Below are 14,288 nucleotides of genomic sequence, written 5' to 3' on the forward strand. Positions count from 1 at the left end.
GTATACTGTGTTTAATTTCTGCTAATAGATCCCTTTAAATTTTACACACTGCACCTTTAAACGTTTAATATCCTCCCTGCAGGCCTGTGTGTGGCATCCGTGGGAAAACACTCATCATCAACCTGCCAGGCAGCAAGAAGGGCTCACAGGTAAGACCTGACTGTATGTGTGTAAGGAGTTCCTCTCGTTCACTCTCTCCTCTTCCCTCTCCTCTCATTCATCCTCCCTTCTGTTTCTCTCCTCCTCTCTTGTCGCCCTCTCTGTTCCTCTCGCTCCCTCCCTCTTTTTTAACTCACTCTCTCCCTGTTTTCAATCTCTCTTTTCTCTCTTTCTGTCCCCCCCTCTCTTTTAATCTCTCCCTCTCTTTCTACTTCACTCTCTCTCTTCCTATTCTCCCCTCTCTTTCTTCTCTCTCTCTTTTCTCTCTTCTCTCTCTCTCTCTCGCTTTCTCACTCTCTACCTCACTCTCACTCTTTCTCTCTCTCTCTGTGTCTCTTTCTCCTGTCTCTCACTCTACCTCACTGTCACTCTTTCTCTTTTCTCACTCTCTCTCCTGCCTCTCTCACTCTTCCTCTCTCTCTTTCTACCTCACTCTCTCTGTCTTTCTCTTTCCCTCTCTTTATCTCTTTTTTCTCTCTGTCCATCTCTCAGTGTCTTTCTCTCTCCCTTTCTACCCCCCCTTTCTTATCTCTCTCTCTTTTCTCTCTTATCTCTCTCTTCTTTCTCTCTCCTTCTCTTTCTATCCCCCCTTTCTTTCACTGTTCTGTCTCTCACCTGTCTCTCACTCTCCTTCTCTTTCTACCTCAATCTCTTTCTCTCTGTCCCTCTCTCTCTGTATTTCTTGCTCCCTCTCTCTGTTTCTACCTCACTTTTTCTGTTTCTTCTTTCTCTGTCTCTTTCTCTCTCTCTCTCTCTCTCTCTCTCTCTCTCTTTCTCTCTGTGTATCTCTACACTTCTCTCTCCCTCTCTAGCTCACTTGCTTTTCTTTTGTCTTTTTTCTCTTTCTCTCTCTCCCTCTTTCTCTCTCTGTCTTTCTCTCTCCCTCTTTTTCTACCTCACTCTTTTTTCTGTTTCTTCTTTCTCTATCCTCTCTGTCTGTCTCCCTCTCTCTCTCCCTCTCTTTTTCTACCTCAATGTCTTTTCTATTTTTTCTCTCTGTCTATCTCTTCTTTCTCTGTCTGTCTCCCTCTCTCTCTCCTCCAGCCTCCTTCCCATCTGTTTCTGTCTGCTTACAGACTCTTCATCATTACTGTAGTCTCCTGTTCTTTAAGAATCAATCACACTCCCTCCACCCATCTGCTGCCGTATTAGCGTCCCTGCAGCTCCTGCGGTCGGGCGAGCGAGGAGCCGCCTGGCATTTATTAGACTGTATACGGTATGAAAGTGTAATTGAGTGTGAATGTAAGGGATCCGGGTGGCAGGAGCTGCTCCTTAATGAGTCTCACACACCACATGACTTTATTGATTTTATGATCCTCTTGACGTCCTGAAGATCTGAATGAGCCGCTCCTGAGTTTTACAGTCTGAGCTGAGCTTTAGTTCTGAGGGAGAGGAAGTCAGAGGCAGCAGATCGGGGTGAAATTCTGCTAAAACACGGATGAGTGAGCACATGATGTTTATTAAATGAATGTCACATATTATTTTTTGTTTTTTCTATGTCTCTGTCTCTCACTTCATCACTCTCTCTCTCTTTAACTGGCTCTCACTCTCTCTTTCTGTCCCTCTTCAGCTCTGACTCTTTCTCTCTCTTTCTCATTCTCTCTCACTCTCAGTCTCTCTCTCTCTACTTTCTTTCTCTTTCTCTTACTCTCTCACTCTTCCTTTCTCTGTTGTATGCTCTTTCTCTCTCTCTTCTCTTTCTCTCTCTTGCTTCCTTTCTCTCTCTACATATGCTCTCTCTCTTCTTTTCATCTCTCTCTTTCTCTCTTACTCTCGTACTCACTTGCTTACTTTCTTGCTTTATCTCCACAAATGCTCTCTCTCTCTCTCTCTGTCTCTCTCTCTAGGCCGTAAGCATGTGAATACAAACATTACAACATGTGGAGTAGGGTTTTTTCTTTTCACTGTCCACCCCAGGGCATGATGTATTGCTGTGTTGAACACGAGCAGCAGATAACCATCCATCCCACCTCTTTCATCTCTCTTTCTCTCTCTCTCTCTCTCTCTCTCTCTCTCTCTCCCTCCCTCCCGCCCTCTCTGTGTCCTGTGTACAGTATAGGACAGAATCCGCCCTGAAGCTTTCACTTCTTGCAAATGATCCTTATCTTTGTGTTTGTTTTATGTACTACACTCTTTATGGTTCTTTAAGGGTTCTTTAGTGAAGGCAATGGTTCTATATAGAACTATGAACAATTAAAGAACCATTTACATGCTTAAAGGGTTCCTTGCATAATGAAAATGTTCTTTAGATTAATGGAGAATGTGCTGTACATGGTTCTATCGAAAAGGTCTACATAGCACCAAAAAATATTTTATGATGTCTTGTTTGTAACAGTAGAACAGTTGAAGAACCCAACAACAGATATATATATATGTACAAAAGTACAGTTAGAAGTAATATCTTTAAACTTCATTCCGTTTGAGGCCTAGTTTGGGCGGCATTGATAAAATATACATTAACTGATGCTTAAAATAGACACCAAGATGAATAATTACTCACACCCTTCAATTCCTCAAAGAACAGAAGATTTGGCAGTCTGAATGCCAGCACCACACTGCCATGGCCAAACTGCAAGAACCTGCGATATACACACAGGGGAATGCAGTGTACAGCAGTGGTCCGCTTTTAGAATGTCTGGCAGGCAAAGGGCTTTTTGTCATTAATTGATATTGTTAACAATCTATAATCTATTAGTTTTGTCTAGCATCTCATTTTGAATGCTTGTCAGCCATTTACAGACATAATTGTCGGACCTAGTGTTTTATGACCCAACATTTACATTATTAAACAGGAATTACACAGTTTAAACGAATCGCATCATTAAATAGTTGAAATGTTAAGAAAGTCATTCAGAGTGGTTTGGTGTGAAATGCTCTGTTCTAGAGAAACTAACCGAGTCAGAATTGTTCACAGTGGTGGTGATAGGAACCAGACATCCACCTCTAAAAGCTCCCTCACAGAAAGCTATTATATGGCTGTGAAGTGGTTATGAATATTCTGCCTGAAGTCTAAAATATTGTTTTATGGTACATGCAAGATGTTAAAACAAGGAAATAGATGTATTTTATATCAGATGTTCTACTTTGAGCATGAAAAATTACTTATTTTTATTATCAGCATTACATATAATAACTCAGAAGGCATGTGTAAGTTCACTGGTGGTTTTGGATAGTAAATAAAATGACCATATCTGTGTTGCATTGAGATCTTTGGTTCCTATCACCACCAAAATATAAATATATAAATAAAAAATCTGATTGGTCTCTCTAAAATCTGAAGTCTCTGTACAACAAACCATTTCACATTAAACCACTCCGACTGGCTTTACATCTCAACCATGACCACCTCACACCAGCTTAATTGTATATTACTACACCATGGCACAAAAAACCCTTGTGCTGTAGATGAAATAATCTCTGACTGTCATGCTGCTCACATGGACCACCGAGTATATTGATGAAATAAGAACCAGTTTTTTGTTTAAACTGAGGGACTGGAAACTAATGTTCTTAACTAGAAGTAGGCTGGTCAGCTAGCTAACAGGCTAAAAGATAGTTAACAGCCTAAAAAACTTCATCATTAATATCACAGGGTTGAATTAAAGTACGTACAGTATGATTAACTGTAAAACTGCAGTATAAAAGTCTAAAGTATGTCACTTGAATGACTTACACGCTTCAAATGATCATGTTTCAGTCAGAGGTAACGTCAAACCAGGCTGAATCCCAAACGGTTCCATACTCCCTAAAAAGTATGCTAGCTATGAAAGTTTAGAAATTGCTCTACAGCCAAATAGTGCATTATTTATCGAGTATGGATGTGTCCCAAATGACTATTTCTTAGCTATATTTTGCATCGTTGTGGTGCAGAAGATAGTATAAATTTTTGTCTAGTGCACTATTTAGGGAGCAGGGAGCTGTATGAGATCCAGCCCCGGCACGAGAAGAGGGGCACCACTGGATTGGTGCTAAATAAGACTCATGGTGATAATTTGGTGACCAAAAAGTACTTTTAAATCAAAAGGTTCTGTATTAAACAGTGCTGTGTTCCATATGTTCATTGTTATACAATAAAAAGTTAAAAAGTTAATGAAATGACAGCAATATACAGGGATGGGCGACTGAACGTTCTCCTCATTTAGTGGTCCATTGTTGCTTGGCAACGATACTATGCTCTAAACTATTTCTTGGCAGAATACTTGTTCATGTTCATTATTATTAATAATAAATTACTTTAATAAGAACACCCTTCCCAGTAATAAAAAATCGCACAGCCTCTCGTGGCTTATTGCTTTATTAGACGACCTTACAAATGCACATTAACGCCCACTACTGTCTCCTGCAGGAGTGTTTCCAGTTCATCCTGCCCGCTCTGCCCCATGCCATTGACCTGCTGCGTGAGGCTGTGGTTAAAGTGAAGGAGGTGGTGAACGAGCTGGAGGATTTGCCTTCTCCCCCGCCACCCCTGTCTCCGCCCCCAGTCTCCAGCCCTCACCGCCAAACTGAGGATAAAGGAGTGCAGTGTGAGGAGGAAGAGGAGGAGAAGAAGGACAGCGGCGTCGCTTCTGCTGAGGACAGTTCATCCTCACACATCACCGCCGCGTCCATCGCCGCCAAGGTACTGCTAAAGGGGAAGGAGTGAACAGGCAGGGCTGGTGTTATAAATATTTATGCATTTTTTATTGAAAATGGACAGATAAGGGTCCTTATCACAGAAAACTGAATTTTCCTGACTTTCTTTAATAAATAAATAGTTTAATTTACTGTATAAACATTATTAAATTATGATGTCACAAACCTCAACACATTTGCATGACCACCCAGGGATGCGGGAGGATGTTTTAAGATGAGCGTGCTAAAATTTTAAGTAGCATATATGTGATGTGAACGATGACATCATGCTAAATGATTTGCCTTTAATTTTTTTGCTAATTTACATCAGAATGTGTCATGCAGTGCTATAACGAGGCAGATGGCATTATATTAATATTGGAATGCACCCCGAGAAGGAAATAAAGTTTAAAAACAGTATTAGGCTTCTTTGGGGCTTACCGGCCTAAAACTCTGCATAGGCTTTCTCACTTTGCGCCTTAACCTGCATGTGTTTTAGTGCCACCAGTTGTCGGCTCACAATACACTTTCACTTAAACAGTGCACAAGTACTGCAGATTTTAAAAATAATTAAACCACTATTTAAACCACAATATTAATAAAATATTAAAATACAAATTCCATTCTAAAACTAGAACACATGTCTTTACTATGCTCAAACTGTTATAAAGTTCAAAACATTTTATTATTTTGATTTTTTGCAGTTACAATCCTAAAATTTGGGGGTGCTCAGATTTTAGGATTGCCCCCACTTCCCATGTCCCTATGACCACCCGTGCAACCTGTAGCAGCCACTCATTCCCAGTGAAGTGATGTGCAGTGTTGTTCCTGCAGACAGTCAAAATTATTGCTACCATTTATTGCCCTGATGATTTTAGGCTGAACTTAATAATCTATTCCATATTTAATCCCATACTTCTTTTTGAATGAGGCACAATACAGGGCAACAAATCAGAACAAAGCACATTTGCGCTGATCAGTCTTAAAGGCACAGTAACATTGGAAAATGGTCATATAAAAACTAATTATGGCATGTTTTGGGTACAAAAAACCACACAAACATAATAAGTAGAAATGGTAGAATGTAGAATATGGGTGCTATAAATGTTGCCCATATCTTATCCCATCTTCGTTTTATAATTTCTTTAGGCTGCTATTTGTGTAATGGAATATGAACAACATTGCAGATGTTAGGGCTCCACTTGTTTGTACTGTCTTGTGAAATTCATTCATCCTCCTGTTTTGTTGTTGCATGTGTGTTTTTATATTCATAATATATTGGTCTGGGCGTGTTTTGTGTGTGTGTGTGTGTGTGTGTGTGTGTGTGTGTGTGTGTGTGTGTGTGCGCACCTTTCATTCACCTAAAATCACCATTGTGGCCGGACCATCTCCATCCACCCCATGATTTTACTGTCATGCCCTCCAGAAACTGACAGGTATGTTCAGCCAACCAGCATCCAGTCCACCTGTCTGCTGTATAACCTGAACATGCGTAGAGCTCAAACTATTAGCCGAGAAAGTAGATTACTAGTCAGTGATGTCGATTTTGAGGAAATGGTACATTGCTATATTGTTGTCGCACTGCTAATGTGCTCTTTACAAAAGTGCTCTTTAATGCTCTATAATATTCAGATCATCTATGTGTGTTATTCAGACAGACTGTAATACACTACAGGAAGTGTAGTATCTATATGGTATCTATTGTTTCATTTAAAAAGCCCTCTATAATTTTCATATGATCCACACAGATATTCTAACAGACTGTAATACACTACGTGAAGTGTAGGGGGTGATGTGGCTTTTATTGTTTCATTTAAAATGTGCTCTAAAATGCTCTGTAGTATTCATATCATTTACACTATATGGCCACAAGTAGGGTTCAGGTGTTTCAGCCACACTCTTTGCTAACAGGTGTATAAAATCAAGGACTTAGCTATGTAATCTCCATAGACAAACACTAGCAGAATGGGTTGTACTGAAGAGCTTAAACATGGCACTGTCATTGGATGCCACCTTTGTCAAAAGTCAGTGTGAGATCTTTCTGTCCTGCTAAATCTGCCCCAGACAACTGTAAGTGCAACTACAACTAAACTGAGCTAAGCAATATCAGCTCAAGAGCTTTGCATTAGGAACTGGGCTCCCATTGCCAGCTGTGTACAAGCCTAAGATCACTATGCCAAGCGTCAGCTGGAGTGGTGTAAAGCACAACGTCACTGGACTCTGAAGCAGTGGAGATATGTTCTTGTAGTCATGAAACATGCTTCAAAATCTGGTAGTCTGATGGACAAGTTTGGGAGATGCCAGGAGAACGCTACCTATCGGAATGCACAGTGCTGACTGTAAAGTGAAGGAGAGAGAGTGGTCTGGGACTGTTTGCTGTGGAGGGACTCCAGTGGCCTGCACAGAGCCCTGACCTCAACCCCACTATCCACATTTGGGAAGAATTGGAACGTTGACTGTGAACATTGTTCAACATCAGCGCCTGACCTCACAAATGCTCTTTTGACTGAATGGGCAAATATTCCCACAGACACAATGCAAAATCTTGTGGAAAGCTTCCCAGAAGAGTGCAGACTGTTATAGCTGCAAAGAGGGGGGCAATTTCATATTAATGCCAATGATTTTGTAGGATGTGCAACAAGATATATAGGTATAGTTATATAGGTAGTCAGGTGTCCACATACTTTTGGCCATATAGGTTATGTGGTCATTCTGACAGATAGTAATACACTACAGGAAGAGTAGGGTCTGATATGGCTTCTATCGTTTCATTTAAAAAGCACTCTATAATGCTCTATAATGTTCATATGAACCACACAGTTCTGACCGATAACAATAATCTACAAAAAATGTAATGATATGACTTGTTTTATTTTAAAAATGTTATAATGTCATTCTGACAGATTGTAATTCATTACAGGAAGTGTAGGTTTCTTATGGTACATTTCTTCTTTCCATAAAAGATAAAAGCACCATAAGAGAAGTAAAGCAGCAGCCCGAACTCTTGTATTAAAGATGTTTTAATAGAGATAATTTCTTCCACCAAAAGAAGTAGTAGAATTTTGCATTACATATAGAGCTGTAAAACTATTGCAGTATCCCTTCAGTTCCCAAGTTCCCTTCAGCTTCTTCCATATTTGCCAGATTGACCTGAATGTTGTTTTTTTTTTCAACCAGCCGATAAAGCATTTCACAGCCCATCTTGTTTGCTGGATTATATTCTTTTTGTTTAGTTGTTCACAGCTGCCATGAAAAAAGCGTGCAATAGGTTAGGAATTTGGTGCAGTCCAGCGGTCAGTCTCTTCTTCAGAATCTGACTAAACAAAAATTATCTTACAGACACAGTTATTGTGAAAGACACCCATTGTTATCACAAATAAAAGCACAGGTACAATGCTTCCAAATCAATCATAATGACAAAACTAGACTAGATTTAAGATGGTTCCACTAGCCAAGCGATCATTAGCCCTTTTATAGTGTAATGTAGTGTATCTCCTGTGTGTATATTTTAGATTCCAGACTCCATCATCTCTCGGGGAGTGCAGGTTTTGCCCCGGGATACGGCGTCCCTCAGCACCACGCCCTCGGAGTCTCCTCGGGCCCAGGCCACATCACGCCTCTCCACGGCCTCCTGCCCCACGCCCAAAGTAAGAACGAAGCACTTCTTATTTCCTGTCCCCACACTGTCCGCTTCCTGTCTGCTCTTCCTCTGCTTCCCTCCGCAAAAAAAAACAAACACACTCCGCTGCCACAGCCCTCTCTGCTCACACACCCTATTCCATACGAAGCTTGTGTGTTTGTGTGGGTGCGTGTGTGTAGAAGGGGTGTAGCTGGGGGGCTTTCTTCCTTTTTCGGTGGTTAGACTGCGTTCACACTTCTAATCCAACACAACATGCAGCTACGAAACATCTGAGTGAACGTAACCTCAGCAGTTGAAAGTCTCTAAATATTTAGGCTAACGCTGCCAAACAACGTACAGCATATGTTCAAAAGTGTGTAGACACCAACGTTTCTTCTGAAATCAAGGTTGTAAATAAGGAGTTTGTCCTCCTTTGCTGCAGTAAACAGCCTCTACTCTTCTGGGAAGGCTTTACACTAGACGTGGGAACATTGCTGTGAGGATTTGATCGAGCATTAGTGAGGTCAGGTGCTGATGGTGGATGATCAGTTCTGGACGCTCCAGCTCATGCCAAAGGTATTGGATGGAGCTTCATCACTCCAGAGAATGCAGTTCCACTGCTCCACAGCCCAATGCTGGGGTGCTTTACACCCCTCCAGCCTGGTGTCCTCAGGCTCACGTGCAGCTGCTCCAGAGCATTCCATTGGATTGGTCCGTGTTTTTCTATGGAGGTGCGTGCTGTGTGCACACCTGTGTCAGCAATTGGTGACCCTAAAGTGGCTGAATTCACTATTTAGAGGGTGTCTGCAAACTTTTAAACATATAATGAACATATAATGTATGTTGAACTGAAGTTGAGCAGCTAAAGAGGTTTATGTAAATACACATTGTTGTTTCTACTGACTGGTGCCTTGAACAGAAACAGTGTAGCGCCATCTAGGGTGCTGGAAGAGATACATCTTGAACTGTACGGCATGCCATGCAATGAAGAAGCCCTTGGATTTTCCACTGCAGTGTGAATGCAGTATCAACTTATACTGTAATATACTGTGATTGTGATATCTGGGCAAAACTAAAAACAAAACGTAATATTATAGATTAGCTATAGATTAGCTAGTCTCAGCCTGGGATGCGCCACCCATATGTACACCGCACTTTGGATATCTACAGCCTAACAGGCTAAGCTGGCCACAGCTATTATGGTTTTTGTTTGGCTAGCTGCACTTCCATGTGTACGCACTACCATACACCACTTTTAATATGTCCAGTAGGAAACAGTCATTCAAACTTGTCTTTTAGAGCACTAGATTGAAAAATGTGTGTGAACTTCTCAGCATCACATCCTTGAAAGTTATTCATCAGCTTTCTTTGAGGCATTCATAAGCTACTAAACGTGGCATTCGCTTTGTTTCATATGGGTGTGTTTTTGCTGTAGTACCTTTTTTATAAAAACATCTGCCCCTGCACCAGTGGTAGTGCTGTGATTGGCCCCAATGGACCTAGGCCCACCCATTTTTATCATTGGCTTACCCAATATGACTGCTTAAGTTTACATTCAATATTAAAATCTTATGACTAAATAGACCAAAACACAAAAATACATGCAGTCACTAAAGCTATGGGCTGCATTATTCTGACCCATGAGAACATCTCGGTTATTAGAAACACCTACAGAAACTCATTTGAAATATCTGAGATTGGCCAGGATCAGGCCCAGCATGAGGGGATTATTTAAAGGAGCAGTGTCCCACCAACCACTCATCATGCCCCACAAAAATGTTATAATTGCTTCTACAGACAAGCAACAAAAACACTGAAAAAGTGAAACCAAACTGGTGTTTTTCTGTAAAAATTCTTCTCCTGTTGAGTGGCTTCTGAATATGTGACCCCTTAGGATAGAGCTACTGTATATTTTGTGCCCCATAATTTTCCTGTTTTCCTTTTTTCTGCCAGCCACCACCCCCTTTTTTTTCCAGATGTCCCACTCATGATTCAGGTCTATCACTGGGCCTAGTCAGGATGCTCACAGCACATGATTTGTTAGAGGGCCTTCATTAGGCATATGAGGATATATCTTCCCTCTATATTTTGTCCCTGTGTGAAATGCATATTGCAAATGCTGCTATAATGATTAACAAATGATATATTGTGCAGCCTGAATTCCCACAGAGAGTATGTAGATTCATAATTAATCAAAGCTAATTTGAAAAAAAGCAATCCTGAACACACTCCGCTCTGAGACACAGTCTGGCCTCCAACGCTCCACTGGAAGAGAAGTGTTCACTTGTCACCTCATGTGTCGCTATCGCGTCTCCCAGCACGTTGTGCGAACAGCAGACGGTTGCCATGGAATCAGGGGTTTCCATAGAGACGGCTGTGCAGCCGTAAGCCGGCAGAGCTTGGACAGGTATGAGATCCTATTAGCCACGCAGGCAGGTGTGCAACAGTTAACCCGTGAGTTGTGCGGAGATGTGCTGTAGACACATTTATCCTGATATCATGCTAACGTTGCATATATACACTCTGCAAACCTTCTTTATTATTCATGAACCCTGAAGTATAAAATAATTCATATGGAATTATGCAATGACCAAAATGTCATATTCTAAACTCTATTTTGGATTTTTTTAAAGTAGCCCCCGTTTGCCTTGATGCAGCTTTGTTTTGGTGCAGTTAGCAATTGATTTGTAGCAAAAATATATAGATAACTGGCAAGATTATCTGCTAGAAAAACCAGCATAGACCAGCATCAACAGCAAAACAGCATATGCTGTGTTTTCAGTGCTGGTGTGCTGGTCAGTGGCAGTGGCAGTTAATATGCTGATCACCACCAAAACTGGCATATTTGTGTTTTGATGCTAGAATGCTGGTCAACCAGCATGAACACACTGGTTAACAAGCTAAACCAGCCCCAGACCAGCACTAGACCAGCATAAACCAGTACAGACCAGCATAGACCTGCATGGAATGCTTGCTGGTCTGTGCTGTTTTTTTTCAGCAGGGCTGGCAGCAGAAGCTGTGACTCGCTGCTGTGGTCAGCCAAAGAGCTTACATAGCAGTTAGCAAGCTGGCTAACCCGCTAACCATAAACCTTAGAAACACAAAAGTGAACATAACATATTAACATATATATATATATATATATATATATATATACATACACACATCAACTGTGTGTACAACTGCAGTTAGCCAATGAGCTAACATCACAGTTAGCAAATCTGGTTGAGGAGATTAAAAACTAGTTTGACACAGGACAGTAATCTGGGTGGTCTGAGGGTGGCCCACCAGTGCCATACATTCAGCAGGGTGCCGACCTTATCAAGCCAGCAGACCGATATATGTTTGTTATCTGGGCCCTTTGTCGCGTATTTATCGCTAGCAAGAAATGTTAAAGGGTTTGTGGTTAAATAAGCTTTTCTTCTGTTTTGGATATTCAGTGCTGCTACAGAGTTTGTGGGGAGCCTGTGAAGTCGTGCTCAAATAGTATTTCTCCCACTACACCAGAAAAATGACTGCAAAATACTAGAGAAGGCCAAGTCGTAAATGGTAGAGAGAATGAAGCTAAATGGGAGAGAGAATGGAACTAAACGGCTAAAAAATTAAAATGAAACGAATGAAAAGATCTTTAATTTTGGAAAGAAGGTGTGTTCTATTAAAATATCAATGAAAATTTACAAATATCTTTCTGTTTTTCAACAGCAACAAAGGTTTTAAGCAGTAGAACATTAACATTACTGCTACTGAGTGCTGATTGGTTGGCATTACTGCTACTGAGTGCTAATTGGTTGGCATTACTGCTACGGAGTGCTGATTGGTTGGCATTACTGCTATTGCATGTTGATTAGTTAGCATTACTGCTGCTGAGTGCTAATTGGTTGGCATTACTGCTACTGAGTGCTGAGTGGTTAGCATTACTGCAATTGAATGCTGGTTGGTTGGCGTTATTGCTGCTGAGTGGTAATTGGTTATCATTACTGATACTTACTGCTGATCGATTAGCATTACTGCTACTGAGTGCTGATTGGTTATCATTACTGCTACTTACTGCTGATGGGTTGGCATTACTACTACTGAGTGCTGAGCGGTTAGCATTGCTGCAGTTGAGTGCTGGTTGGTTGGCATTACTGCTACTGAGTGCTGGTTGGTGTTACTGCAATTAAGTGCTTGTTGGTTGGCGAACTGAGCAGCTCATTGACTGAGTAAAGCAGTTTGTGCTCATTGACATCACAGATATAGATATTTTAGGCTACTCTGAGTGCATTTGTCTGTACAACTCATTAGCATTCACAAACAAAAATTTTGTACAAAAGATCATTTCAATTCGCTTGGAAGTGCCCCTTGAGCATCTGACAAACCCGGAAGACATTGAGTGGCAGTTCTCCTCATTAAACTGTCTTTGGCTGCTATACAAAGGGCCTGTGGGTCGTATGTCAGAGTTCACCAAAGCTGAGCATGATGCAAAGTTTTGCCACCAAACTTTTTCTGCCCCAGACCTCTGCAATGCACAGCCGCTTTTCACAGCAAATTCCATTAAAGTGAGCGTAATTACAGTCTGGATCACTCTCTCAAGCAGGTTCATGAGTGCTACTTGAATGCTTTTCTAAAAGGACTGAAAAAGAGGCACGTATACATGCACACCATGCCAGCTGCTCAACACCTACTCAAAAATATGTATGTATTATTTTATTTTGGAGCTAAATTCATATATATGCATCAACTTAATTATGGATGTTAAAACAAATTCTGAGTATTGTGTGTGAAAGACCATAAATCAGAAGGCCTAAGATAGTGAACATCCAGTCAGTCAGGTATGCTTAAAGGACAGAGTCTGGAGAGGGTCAGTTAGCTAAGGAAAGCAGCAGTGTGGAGGCAAAGAGGATGACTCAGAAATGCCCAGTTAGAGGCTAGGAAATCACAGCTAATGCTTAAAGCTGTACTGTGAGCACAGGAAGTGGTGACACTGCTGCTTAGTGTACTGTGGAGCTTCAGTACATTGTGAGCGTTAGAGTCTTAAACAACCACACAGTTGAATGTTCATGAAGCAGCAGTGAGTAATCTAAGGTTTTAACATTCTGAGTGATTAATATGACCAGCAGGCTCCATTTAGGGCAGAGGAGGTGTAGAAATTAAGTATCTGTGTTCAGTCCAAATTACATTATGTAAAGCACTATGGAGAATACAGTCATTTTTTACCTTTTTAGAAAAATACTTTTAGAATACTTACCCACTAAATTAAGCTCTTCTAAAGCCTGAGCAGACTGCTAAATCAATGTGATCATCAGTTATTAATCTCAGTGTTGCTGAGCTCTGCTAAAGCCTGAGTAGACTGCTAAATCAATGTGATCATCAGTTATTAATCTCAGTGTTGCTGAGCTCTGCTAAAGCCTGAGTAGACTGCTAAATCAATGTGATCATCAGTTATTAATCTCAGTGTTGCTGAGCTCTGCTAAAGCCTGAGTAGACTGATAAATCAATGTGATTATCAGTTATTAATCTCAGTGTTACTGAGCTCTGCTAAAGCCTGAGTAGACTGATAAATCAATGTGATCAGATGTTTATCTCAGTGTTACTGAGCTCTGCTAAAGCCTGAGTAGACTGATAAATCAATGTGTGTACAGTGTATTCACTATTCAGCGGTCACTACTTTTTCAAAGTATTTTGCCCAAACCTGTCTCTGTGTAAGTTCACATTTCGCTTTATGTTAATTATATGTATGTGTGTACACTCAAACTTGCATAAACTAACATTAACAGACATGGATTATCACAGACACTGCTTTACAGTGCTTTGCTTTGTTGCTAAGCACTTGAGTTGAGCAACAGAACTATACTGTAGCACACTAACAGTATTTATTATTTATTATCAGTATATTTTTGTGGAATTGCTGATTGTACCT

At 40.8% G+C, this 14,288-nt stretch overlaps 1 protein-coding gene across 1 annotated transcript in view; it reads left to right on the forward strand.

Annotated features, from left to right (window-relative positions):
• The window catches only part of gphnb (gephyrin b), a 172,067-nt gene that overhangs the window by 89,693 nt on the left and 68,086 nt on the right, over positions 1–14,288 (forward strand). The window contains 3 exon segments of the mRNA XM_036582197.1: positions 83–149; positions 4,505–4,777; positions 8,283–8,417. Of these exon segments, the coding sequence (XP_036438090.1) occupies positions 83–149; positions 4,505–4,777; positions 8,283–8,417 (475 nt within the window).

The sequence above is a fragment of the Colossoma macropomum genome, unplaced genomic scaffold, assembly GCF_904425465.1.
Source record: "Colossoma macropomum unplaced genomic scaffold, Colossoma_macropomum, whole genome shotgun sequence".
Taxonomy (NCBI): Eukaryota; Metazoa; Chordata; class Actinopteri; order Characiformes; family Serrasalmidae; genus Colossoma; species Colossoma macropomum.